The 13,260-nt window shown below is 41.0% G+C and overlaps 2 protein-coding genes across 3 annotated transcripts; both read left to right on the top strand.

Moving 5' to 3' along the window:
- The first annotated feature begins 1,004 nt into the window (after positions 1–1,004).
- Positions 1,005–3,238, top strand: hemgn (hemogen). 2 transcript variants are annotated; one of them, XM_070923499.1, is made up of 4 exons: positions 1,005–1,138; positions 1,546–1,624; positions 2,080–2,642; positions 2,789–3,238. In XM_070923499.1, exons 1-4 carry the CDS (start codon positions 1,084–1,086, stop codon positions 2,899–2,901), a joined length of 810 nt encoding a protein of 269 aa, XP_070779600.1. In that variant the 5' UTR covers positions 1,005–1,083; the 3' UTR covers positions 2,902–3,238. The 2 variants fall into 2 exon arrangements, with proteins under 2 accessions (XP_070779600.1, XP_070779590.1); XM_070923489.1 differs by having other exon boundaries at positions 1,546–1,636.
- Positions 3,239–4,430: 1,192 nt separating this feature from the next.
- trmo (tRNA methyltransferase O) lies at positions 4,431–8,122 on the top strand. Its single transcript, XM_070923814.1, has 6 exons — positions 4,431–4,519; positions 5,290–5,438; positions 6,195–6,369; positions 6,656–6,813; positions 6,938–7,528; positions 7,709–8,122. The coding sequence occupies exons 1-6, from the start codon at positions 4,431–4,433 to the stop codon at positions 7,933–7,935; spliced, it is 1,389 nt and encodes a 462-aa protein (XP_070779915.1). The 3' UTR covers positions 7,936–8,122.
- The last annotated feature ends 5,138 nt before the right edge of the window (positions 8,123–13,260 follow it).

The following is a 13,260-nucleotide window of genomic DNA, read 5'->3' as shown; positions in this document are numbered from 1 at the left end:
CTTTCCTCAGCAACCTGCTTGCACCCATAAGTTAATCCATAAAGAATGTTCTACATGAACCAGACAGTCATTTAGAAAGTGTGTGTGAATTGCAAAGCTGCTTCTTCAATACAGACAGTCAGTGAATTTAACCAAGAGACCCTTAACATATCCCCCGACAGAGCTGGAGGCAATTGGCAGTTGAGTGTTATTTACTCTGTTGGACAGCTTCTTTCTCTGAGTGGCTCAAACACACACATCAGGGCTCAATGTGCTGTGAGAAGATTGAGAACACACCCCAACTGCGCAGCTCTCCGTCTGTGAGATAAGATGAGTATGCCCCCCTACTCCAGTCGAAGACAGGATTTCTTGCTTGATCTAATGGCTGTTCAACATAGTGGTCTACCCAGAGTACTTTATAAAGCGTTGTTCTATTAGAAAAAGACAGATTTAGCATGAATAAAAACTGTTTTTAGTGTTTGTTGATGACTATTATTATTTATGCAGAAAGCAACATGTAGGGCTTTGAAATATTCATATATATATCATATTCAGAACTTCATTTAACACAAATTGTTTTGTGCCCTCCAACAATATTAGGCTCATTTAGACATTGAATAATTGTCTAAATTCAGTCAAAGTATACTTTTGCCATTGCTAAGCAACAGCAACATTTAGCTTTACTATGAGCTGCTGGCTTGCACGTAAACACATAACAGAAGAGTCATTTTTATTTTCCATACTAGTTTGATTAAGACAGCATTTCACACAAATGATTTTTGCTTTACTTTTGAGTCTAATAGCCTACTTCTGTATGTATGTATTTCCTCCTTTACCACATACATATTTTGTCCCTATCACACATTGCCCACACACAACTTGCTCTAGTCTTTTTCTTTTTTTCTCTGTCATTGCTTTGCCAACTCCTCCAGCTTTACAAATATGATAAGACCGAAGCTGCAAGAACTCTTCCAGCACTATGGTAATGGTTAACCAGATAATTCATTTAGGGGTGGGAATAGAAAACAGTCAGAAGTTATTCTGTCTTCTTTTCTGTGCTCGCCCGCCGTCAATGAGTTGCATTCATTCATAGCAGGACTCAGAATGGAGGAGACGTTGCAACAAGAGTCGGAATATAAAAATCCGAACGAGGACCAAGGTAACTTTTCAAATTTCTCCTCTTCTTTTGAAATTGAGTACTTAAACAGTTGACTATACTTGAGTATTTCCACACTAGAAAGTTGAGTGAGCCAGTTATTCATTTGCATTTGGTGTCTTAAGGTCAACTCAGACATTGAAATATTTTAATCTGCTTTTCTACAAATGAGAGACAAGTTTAGTCTATCTGTGTCATTGTATTTTTAACCTCAGAGTGGAAATGTTTCAATGTTTCAAAGACTTGCTTGTGTGTAGCTGGAAGAAAAAATGTCTGTAAACCGCATCTTTATATGCCATCAGTCACTGACATTTGCCAGTCATGCATAAAAAAACTGCTGCTCTGCATATCTTTGATTTTTATACTGCCCTTGTTTGAATGGTTTCTCTGCATGTGTTTCTGTTTTATAGGTGGGATCCGTCGCCGATTGCGGGACAGGGACCTCCTCAGGAAGAGAAAGGCTGAAGCAGAAGAGAAGGAAACTAACCAGTGGGTTTTGGGGTAAATTTATGGAAAAGCACTGTTAGTGCAGTGACCTACATTTGCAGCTGTTCACTTGGAGTTACCATCATAGGTTAAGCATTACAGACAAATTCATGTACTTATATACGAGTGTAATGATACAGTAAATAATTGTTTTAATGCAATGGAGAGTAAAAATTTAAATTGTAGCGTCAGTTGGGAAGGTTTAGTAAGGCTTTATTAACAAAACTTGCATTATAAAACACTGTACTTCACAATGTAAAATCATTATCAGGTGCTTATCAACCCTCTGCTTTATATTGAATGTGGAGCAAGAGAAACCAAAGGTTGCTCTGGTGTTTCTATTGACGCCCCAGATCCAGGTCAAGGACTTTGTACTATTAGCTTTGCAAAGGTATCACAAAGAGCTGTATCAACATCCACTGTTGTTGAGGTTGATTACAATTGTTGTACTCTTTCAGAGTGGAGAGCCAGAGGAAAAGACCAAGGGCTGAGAGTGGCACAAAGAAGAGAGGGCGGCCCAGGAAGACCGAACCCACCCCTGGGATATCAGTCATTCAGGAAGAGGCAGCAGTGCCTCAGGAAGCTCCTGCAGTTGTGGTGGTGCCCGAACCTGCTGAGGTCATCCCAGGCACTCTATCCCCCTTGCTTGCTTTTGACTCACAACCGGCATCTGTCCTCGCGGCCCCCGCTCTTCTGCCAGTGTTTGGATCTGTCCAAAGCCCCGTCTTCGCTCCTACTCTGACAACTCCAGCCCTTTTGTCACCCTCAGTTCCTGCTCCCTCTCCCAGCAAAGTCGCTGTTCAAGATTCGGCTCCAGCTCCAGATGCTGTTCCAATGCCATTCCTGACCCAAGTCCCTGTTACAGCTGCAGCCGCTGATCCTCCCGCAGCTCCTTCCCAGGTGGAGAGCCTCTACATAGAGTCACAAGGCAGAGAGGCCCTTTCCAAGGTCCTGATTGAGGACTTGGGCCCAGATGAGGAGGAAGACGTTTCTCTATCTCAAGACAAAAGAGCTGATGAAGGTAATTTAGGAAATTTAGACTCCCAGAAGACTGAACGGTGTGGAAATATAAGCCTGAACAAAACTTTGGAAACATTGCCTGGTTGAAGGGTTTGCAATTGTTTTAATATTTGGCTTAATATCAACTGTCTGTCTGTCTTTTTATAGATTTGAGTGAGACGCCGTCGATCAACATACCTGAACAAAACAAAATGTTCTCAATTCCCACCTTGTCCTCGCCGCCTCCTCCACAAGAATATCTCCCAGGAAATTCATTTTAATTTTCTAAAACACACATTTCAGATGCTGCCTCAGTTCAGCCAGACTACATCCTGTTTGGTCACAGTTTGTATCTGAGTATTATTCTGGTTAGTGTGCAGCCTGTTGGTTGAAGAAAACAAACATGCTGAGCATAGGCATAGTTTATTTGACAAATGTAGGAATTCAAACAAAACCTGTATGCTTATTTATTCTGGTTTGTGCTTCACTGCGAAGCCCACGAATTCTATTTTGTATTTTGCATTTAGTTAAGACGCTAATTTTGCCTGATTTTATTTAAAAGTAAATGTTATTAATTACTGGTAATTATGTATTTGTAATTGTGGATTTATTTGATTGAATTTTGTAAACGTTGTTTTTCACCTAATAAAATACGCTGCTTTCAATCATCTGACTGTGGTCATTATTATCTGTCATCCACAGACACACGATGTGTAAATGGTAAATGTGGCAAATATATGATTAAATAAGAGAAGTTCTTTAATATATATTTATATATAAAGTATATTTACTATCTTCCAAAATGTGTTTTTTACAGGCTCTAATGAGTAAATTTATTTTGAACTGTCAATATTTTTTTTTGAGAATGTATCTGCTTTTGTAAGATCCAACATTTGTCATATTTCTTCACTTAGATGGGGAAATTAGCTGGAATGATAAGGATGAATTCTACCTGTAATTAATAATTTCACTCTGATAAATGTAGAGACAATAAACCTTTTTTTCATGCTCTGCTCAGTGAAATTAAAAATGTATGTTGCTTACAGTGTGAACATAATATCTGTATACCTGTAATGAATCGGTGCCTTGTTTGTTAAGGCCTGTGTAACACCTACCTCTACTTTATCTGCCTGTTTGTAAAACTGTTATTTTGCTGGTAGTGCTTAACTTACTTACTTACTTATACTACATAAAGAGGTGGAAGAAGTATTTGGATCCTTTACTTCAGTATAAGTAACAATATCATAACATAAAAATACTCCATTAAAAGTGAAATTTGAATCTGTAGAGAAACAAGTTATTAAAGCTGTGAGATAAATGCAGAATATTTCCCTCTGAGATGTAGTAGAGTAAAAGTAAATACAAATACTCAATGTACTTACATTCCACTACTGACTATACTATATATTGCAGTTCTGTATAATAAATAAAGTTTTGTTTAAAAAAAGAGTAAATGATGAGTGTGACATGACTGCCCTCTGCTGATGTAAAACATGCAGTGGCCTGTAATACTAGTGCACATCTATCACTGACCTCTGCAACGTTCATGTTGTTCATTCGTTATGTTTGTTTGCCACAGCTAGAGTTTTCTACCAACATTCACGTTGCAAAACACAATATACAGGATGTGACAAATGGTGGTTACATGTTGTCACGTGAAACACTCAAACAGGAAATCGAGCCTGTGCTTCCGCAGAGAGAAACTCCCACATGTTCCGCCTGCGAGCTGTTTGTTACTGTTTAGCAGCGAGCTAAAAGCTAACTTACTCGCGGCTACCTGTTTGTGTGTGTCAGCCTTTATATCAGGAAGATGGGTCCTCTGTGCGGCTGCTGCGGCGAGCACATCGATAAACTGAGTCAGCAGGTTTCTGTGATGAGAAAAGAAATCAAGAACCTGAGGTATGTTCACAACACACACCGCAGGCAGTAGTGTGAGCAGTTGGAACTAGATATGTATATGTAGCTAAAGACGTGGCATCATTACATGTTTTATCTGTCATCTTCTTAAGGCATGTTATTTATATATAACGTTGCTTTTCCTTTGTAGGCATGAAGTTGCATTGCAATTCCCAACATTTTGATTTGTATGTCTTTTTTCCCCCCAATTCCTTTTTATTTGTCCCTCAATGGGCGATTCAAGGCAAGAGAGCCTGCAAACACAAGACAATTCATTTACACACACACAGAAGAACCTCTAAAAATACAAATATGACAATTTTAGAAAGAGTTTAAATAGACAATGGTTTATAGCAGTGGCCAGTCCATAGCTGGCCAATAATATCCAACACCATAAAGGCACATATAATGTGTAAAAAAAGAGAAAGAAGAAAGTCCATTTATCAGACTATACATAAGGTAAACTGGCCCTTTCTTGCACTGTGGTTGTTCACCAGTCTAATGTCCTTTAAGCAGCAGCTTAAAGTAGTCACAGAGGACGTGTGTTGGGTTGTTGGTAATCTTGCACGTTTTTTTGAGGACTTGTTCAATATTAAGTTGTACTAGGGATCTTTGTGTTTTGCCATTGATTTTGGAGCTGACGTTAACAACACCTTGTAAATAAAGCAAAAATGAAACGTTGTCATTGTTCTCTGATCTAATCGAGAGGAGTTCAGTTCACGTAGACAGCAGCTCTGACATTGTATTTGCTTGTCTCTGCCCTCCTTCAACAGGCAGATGTTGGACAGTGCAGTCAGAGCTCATCGCAAACATATGACATCCGTTCAGTCTGCTGTGTCAAAGATGAGACTCTGTGAACCAGATAGCGACCAGACACCCCCACCGCCTTCACCAGCATCACCACAGGCTGCATTAGAGCAAGGTAATTACCCTTACCACCCACTGTAAAGTCACCTACTATAGTAATATAAATAAAGAAAAAAGGTTTGTTTTTCAGAACTTCCTCAGAAAAACCATCTACAGTATATCCCACTATATTATGGTGTTGTTGCAGGTTATACTACTGCATCACATCAGTTAAGATAGAACTATTCATCCCAAGTCTTTGTGCCAAAGACTCTCAGTATACATTGTTAAAAAAGTGCTTATCTATTAATCGGTCAGTCATTTTCTTTGATCAATTGATTAGTAATTTAGTCACTAAAATAGTAAAGAATGCCAGTCACAATGGTCCAAGAGTCCAAGATGACATCTTCAAATAGCTTGTTTTGTCTGACCAACAGTCTAAAATCCAAAGATATTAAATTTAGGGATATAAAACAGAGAAAAGCAGCAAATCTGATTCACTTTCCCCCCGGGGATCAATAAAGTATTTCTGATTCTGATTCTGATTCTTGTAAGTCAACTAATCAGTTAATAAATGTATCGTTTCAGCATCAAAGTAAATAAAATATATAAATAATAAATATATAGTATTTATGTATACATAGTTCAATAAAATAAAAGCAGAGAAAAAGAAACTACACTTAGAATAAAGGGAGGAGGAAAGTACAAATGACGGTGGAACACATGAATTAAGAGGCAGAGTTCTGGTCACTATGTTTATAAGTTACAAGCAGCGTGTGTTACTGCATTACAAATGTTATAAAACAATATTGTGAACTGTGTAATGTTCCAGGAAACATCCAGACCGTCCCGATTGGTCACATTAGTTCCTGTTTCTCTGTGAAGAATGGGACGCCCAGACAGCCCACCATCTGTGGCCCCTCAAGGGCAGAACTGCGCATCCAGCAGATTGTCTTCAATAACCCTGAGCACGCTCTGGTGGGCCTGGAGCACTACTCCCATGTCTGGTAGGTCTCATGTTCTTAATCTCTTATATCTTTCACAGATAGATAAAGGTGTCACCGCTGGTTTCTAAGCAATTCCACAGAATGTGTGAAAATCAAATTTTGTTCTTTAATTGCACCAAGGCATGGATTAAAACTAGTTAAAATGCACCTAGCAAAGATTTTTTCCCCCATTTTGCATAAGGTCTTCTGCCCTCTTCAACAAAACCGCCTCTGCACACATACAGTCTTTATGCATCCACTGTTTATTTCATGTCATCTGTGTGTTTTCCTTGTTTGGTCTCTACAGGATCATCTTTCTCTTTCACAAAAATGGGCACCTGAGTTACAAAGCCAAAGTGAAACCTCCCAGACTCAACGGTCAGAGAGTTGGTGTGTACTCGACACGCAGTCCGCACCGACCAAATGCCTTGGGCCTAACTCTAGCTAAACTTGACAAAATTGTAGGTGAGTGTCATTAACGAATTGTGTCTTCAATTGCTAATTGTGTCTTTGTCTTAACCTCAGCCACAGAGACAAGTAATTAACTCTACTTGATAGAAACAAATGCTTTCCTACCTTTATTTTGTAGGTGATACGATACATCTGTCAGACATTGACATGATAACTGGCACCCCAGTCCTGGACATCAAACCCTACATCCCGGAGTACGACTCCCCCCACACCAGGATGGGCATTTACTCAGAGCCTTATGATTCAAACACAGACCAACCACAGGCAACTACTGTGTCACTAAATGAGACAACAGATATGTTAAACCTCCATAATGTCTCAGAAACGGATGCTCAGTCAGGTCTAAAAAATGACTTGGGGAGTCTCTTCTCAAGGGACACATCTGAAGCTGATATTCCAGTCACAGATTCATCTAGAGTCAGTGATCAGTTTTCTCTCCCTAAAGACCTACACGGTGTGCTGGAGGAGGTCAAGGCCTACGTGACCCAAGGTGACCTTTGCCAGCTGACTTGTGAGAGCGAGGATGAAGTTTCAGTCTCTCCCAAAACCAAACCACCAGAGTTGACGGTGGACCACCCTTGCTATGGAGAGGAGGCCTACAGCACCATTGCTGGCTGGATCAGAGATCCTCCTGTTGGCGGTCTGGAGGTGCGCTTCACCCCTCATGCTGAGAGGGAGTTAGCAGAATTCCTTCCCACACACCTGTCAGGTAAGCCAAACGTACAGAGTGCATTATAGTATGATTAAGTCCGTTGTCACCCAGAGAAAAGGGTGATGTTGTGTTTTTCTCCACAAGAGGGCGCTGTTGTGAAAGAGATGAGGATGAATACAGTCAATCATAACATAACAGAATGCTGCCATTGGGAAAAACAACTTATATGTCACACAGGACCCTCAGAAAGGGACAGACCCAGGTTCAAGTTTCTGTGCAGTCCAAAGGAGGCAGCTGCCGCCATCAGAGGGGTGCTGGCAGCAGACCCACGGTCAGTCTACAGGAGGACATGCTGCCGAGACAAACTCTTCTTCTTTACCCTGGACACGGCTGATATCACCTGCTGGTTTGGACGAGGCTTTGCAGAGGTACTGCAAGTCCGGCCTGTGGAGCAACACGTCTGAGTTTGAGAAACCCTTTCAGCAAAGCTGGAAAGACTCTTCATGTGTGTAGAGAAACAAAAGCAGAGCCTGTCAAATGTTCATCACCTTGACATTTCCAGGTCATTTCTCCACTGACAAATGTGCAAGTGTTAAGATCGATCATATAGACTTTCTTAAAATCGGACATATGCAAGACGAGGTATGTACAATTTTGTATACGTTGATTAAATAAAAGATTTTTGAAACAGAAATGCTCCCTGCTTTTTTGTTTTTTTGTCTTTGTTTGTGGGCTCTGTTACTGACAGGAAGCTATAATAGTGCAGAAATTAAAATAAAAATTTGGTCCAGTACAACTGATCTAAAAATAGGAATGAGATTTTAGTAAATGTAATAAATGATCAGGTTCTATATCTTCATGATTTAGAAATTTGTTTTCACATTTATCTTTGGTCAAGACTTATTCTCTACTGGTGTCGTCAGGTAGCAATTATCAGCATTTTCTGCCACAATATTTCAGTATTTTTTAAACTATGTTCAGCAGCTATGTTGAGATGTTACCTTGAATTTAGGATCTAACTGGAAGGTTTTTACTTTCAGCTGAAGCAGCCGTACTGTACTGTTTTTTGGTTAAATTAAGGGTAACTGACAAATATTCTTATAAATATTACCATCTTTTGAGAGGTATTTTATGGAAACACAAACAAATAACGACAAGAGTTTAGAAATGGTGACAAACAAAAACGCCCTAGAGTAGTGACATTATCGTCCTTTTGGGGGCAGCAGTATGTGTTAGCACGCGGTACGTCCGCCCATTTTGTTACACAACAACCGAAGAAGAGAAATGGACCAATAGCAGAGCTGATATTTCTGTTTTGAATGAAACGCGGTTGACGGCAGCTCAACGCTAGGTTTGTTTATCCTATTCTCATCACTTTTGCAACGTTGTTTAAAATTGGCTGGTAAAAGTTGGAAGGTAATGCGATTTTACATGATTTCACGGGCTGTCTCACGCAAACCATAGTTTGGTTAGTTTAAAATGCTCGTAAGCTGCCTCTGTGAGGTGTGGGTAAACTAGTTATCCGGAGTTGATGTAACTGACGTTAGTTAACGACTTCGCTAACGCTTTCCAAAACTAGGAGTTTGCTGACCTACGCCCTCACTAACATTATTCTTAGCAACACATTGTGTGATAATTTAGTGTTACTTCATACGTCCATGTTAGGTTTGGTTAGTTATTAGCGCTTATAAATTCGCTAATAAGCCTTTTTGTGGCCAACTGCCTGTACTCGATATTTAACTTAACTTAATGTCAGTAACGTTAGCTTCTTAGCTAGCTAGTTAACATGTTTTCTCTGTAGAACTTGGCTTAATGTTAGTCTCCACCAAGCAGTTTAATTAACCAACGATTTTTTGAAAGCACGTATAATAGGAAATTCTTCTTCTTCGTTTGTAGTTGTACAAATAGTTTCCCATCACTCCAGAGTAATGTCCTCCAGGAAGTCAAGCTCCGGTGGGGACGGCTTGGTAAGGCTTTTGTGCTCTGTTATTCACAATGTATGTTGTTGAATTAACCTATGACTTAACAAACAAATAATATTTTGTTTGATTTATGTTGATGTTAGCCTTCAAGCAGGCGTGGGGAGCGTACCCCTCTGAGAAGTCTGCAGAATGAAATGCATCATCTGTCAACTCCATCGAGGTTCAAATCAAAATCACTGGTCAATGCTGATGTTGTGAAAACGACAAAGGTGGGTTTATACTAAAATGTTCCTATTGTTTTCAATGGCTTTGTGACTTTTTCTAACGCCCCCATTCATTCCAATCAACAGGAGGAAGTTCCTCTCTGTGACCCAGAGCCCCACTTGCAATCTCCTCCATCCACCAAAGTGATACAAACCAATGCTTCCACTATTGATAGGACAACTAATGAGACAGCCTGTGGACTTGGAGATGTAACATTCAAATCCTTCATCTGTCCTGGTGGGGAGGTTGAGATTGCAGGCTCTTCAGTGTGTGCAGAAGAGAGTATTATTTTGCCCAACGATCAGGCTATGAAAAGCACTTGTGAAACAGAAGATACAGTAATCTCAGACAGTATAATAGTTCAGTCATGCAGTGACCACATGGAACACCCCTATTACAACCCTGAGATGAAAGATGTTTCCCTGGTTGACATCGACGCAGCATGTCTGTTTGAAATTTCAAACACTACTCTGGCCTCTGGAGACTTGGATGATAAACGCGACATACAGAATTTCAGAGCTTTTCAGAATGACTGCTGTGGAAAGAAAGATGTCACTTGGAAATCCTTTATCTGTGATGGCGGTGAGGTGGAAGTTTCTGATATCACCAGATTACAAGATGAGACCATTCCTCTGCCTAAAGCACAGCTTGGTGAACCTTTACTAGAAAACAGTGTAAATACAACAAATCTATCTTACTGTGTCCAACTGTGTCAAGCGGAACATGCAGATCATCCCTACTGTAGCAGTGAAAATGGGGTTTGTGTCATCACCACCTTCTCTGAAACCACAAGTGGTTCTGAAAAGTCTGCTAATGGACTAAGTGATGTAACCTTCAAATCATTTAACTGCACTGGAGGTGAGATTGAAATTCCAGATGGCACCAAACTGGCGGATGAGACTTTTGCTGTACCAGCTGACCGAACTGTCACCTGCAGTGAGTCATACAGTTATGTTATAGATCCAAGCATGTTGACTAGTGACCAAGATGTGCAAAACAGTGATCATCATTTAGATCACCCATACTGTAATATTGAAAATGATCCATCAACCCCAAGTGGCAACCTCTTCATTAGCCAGGAACCATTGCCATTCAGCCTTGATGCTGTGGATGAGGTTAAACAGATTAGCTTGGTGGTACCTGATAGCGAGATTGGCCGACAAGAGAATATTACATTTGGCTGTTTCATCAGTGCCAGAAGTGAGGTTGAAAAATCAGATGCCACCAGAAGACTGTCTCAGAAGGCTTCCCCTCTGCCTGACGACCAGGCTGTGATCTGCCAGCCCCTGGATGACAACAGTGTATCTACTTCTGTTACACAGGATCCCATTCAAGATAACTACGAACAACCTAAAAGCCACGTGGAAAACGATGAAGTTGTGCTCGATACTGACCCACCAGCTATCAGTGCAGCTTCACTGACTGATAACTCTCATACGGAAGAAACATCAAAAAAGGACTCGATACATCCTGAGGACAGTGCTTTGCCTTCGATGCTTCATAAAACAGAGTCATGCAGCCATCTTGTGGCCTCGGCAGAGACTCCTACACCTGTGGAACTGCATCTGGAACATGTCTCTCGCAGTGGACCCCATGAATCCAGTGAGGTAAAAGACAGCGCTCTTGGTTCATCTGGAAATGAACCTGTTGTGTGTAACTCTGCGGAAAAACCTCGTGCAGAAAACCTCCCTGATGTTTTGAAAGTGCTGTCAGAGTGTCCCTCAGTAGCATCAGCTTTGCAGTTTGGAGGACTCCTCAGTCCTGTTGTTAGGAGAGCCTCTTTACTTGTATTAAAGGCTCATAAGGATCTTGCTGTGAATCAATGTTTGGCTGACGATTCTCTTCTCGGGGGTGAAAAGAGCTTGATGTCTCCTGTTAAAGTCGACCCTGCTGGGTTTTGGCGTGAGCACCTGGAGAGCCCCATGCCACATCCTCTGTTTAACTCTACAGCACTAGGTTGCAAACCCCAGCCAAGCCCAGTCACTGAGCCAGTTGAGGATGTGGGTGTGAAGCCTTGTGCAGTGCCTCAGTCTGAAGTGGAGAAGCCGGTTCTGGATATCCCTTTGATTCCAGATGGCCCTCTTCAGCAGCAGCTTCGGCAGATGGCAGAATTTCTCTTCTTGGCGTCAGGAAAGATGGGTCCTGCTGCTGTCTCAGCTCCCGTTCTGCCTCCTGCTGCTGTCACGGTCCCATCGACAAGAGCTACTGCTGCAGAATCCCACAGTGTCTGTGTGGGCACCACTCCTATGAAATGGGTAGACCACAGCGTCAATACATCTGGCCAATTTGAGAGAAAGAGGGATTTCTCTGTGGTTGACTCCTGCACTCTGACCGACCCACTCTTGTGGAAGTAAGTGTTTCCTCCGGATTAGTTATTTAATAAAACGTAGGTTTTGTGATTACGTTTTCTAATTAAGCTTTTTGTGTTTTCTTTGTCTGCCTCTCACTGTTTCCTTCTGTTGATGTGCTCTCAGTGTACCTCCAGGCAGCCTTGAGTGTCTCCCCAGACAAGAGCTGGAGCAAAGGTTAACGTCTAGTATGATCATGGTGGAGGCTCTGGTGCAGCAGTTGGCCGCAGCCAGGACACATGGACGTCCTTCTGCAGGCCCTGCGCCTTCTGACCTCAGGGAGAAAGTAGTGCAGACAGACCATACTGAACTCAGTCAGGTAAGGAAACATTCAGACATCTTTAAGGGGCTGACAGTGGGAGATGTGAAACATTTAGAGTGTTGATTGAATTCTTTCACTATGATGCTGTTTTTCCACGATGTCTGCTTTAATGGATTATTTGTTTTGTATTTTATATAGACCACCATGCACAGAGACCTATATTTGGAGGCTCTGAGTAGGATTGGTGAGTTGGAGCTGGACGGACGTTCTCTACAGAACCTTATCCAGTGTATGCAGGACATGAGGGTCACCATGGTAAGACACAAACAATGACACAATACATGTTCCATGTTGCAGAATTGTTTCAACTTTATTGAGAAAGGGCTCTGGCAAGTCACTGTGTTCATGCACGTGTACATAAATTGTGTTTTTAATGATTTTACATTGTATGTGGAAAACAAAATCCATTGACACACCTGATTTTATTCTTTAATAACAGTGAAGTGTGTGTATTTGTCCCAACAGACGTCTTTGAGTTGTGATACGGATGCTGCTTTCTCTAACATGAAGCAAATCGGAGACGTTGTCAGAGAGGACCATCAGAGCCTCATTTCACATGTATGTAAACATGTCTTGGATATCTTTACCATCTGATAATATTTACATGCTTTGTGTAATTATCCAGTGGGTATTAATTAGTTGATGTGTATTTTCTGTGTGTTGTTTAGTACGGTCAGATGAAATCTCTGTTTGAGAGAACAAAGGAGACACAGACCGTAATGATGCAGAAGGTCCAAGATGCTTTTCACCAAAGAGATGACATGAAGATACAGATGGAGGATGCCTTTACAGCCAAAGAGGCGGTAAGCACAGTGACAAATCTCTTAATTGTTAATATAACCTGAGAAGTTCAATCTATGTTTTGTTTCTAGCTCTATGACTCTTCCAATCCTTGTTCAAGTGGCTCTAATGCAGGTTGCAATGTAAAATAAT

Source organism: Enoplosus armatus, chromosome 2 (assembly GCF_043641665.1).
Source record: "Enoplosus armatus isolate fEnoArm2 chromosome 2, fEnoArm2.hap1, whole genome shotgun sequence".
In the NCBI taxonomy this organism is placed as follows: Eukaryota; Metazoa; Chordata; class Actinopteri; order Centrarchiformes; family Enoplosidae; genus Enoplosus; species Enoplosus armatus.
The sequence above is the reverse complement of the archived record's forward strand: the minus strand, read 5'-3'. Positions and strand labels throughout refer to the sequence as shown.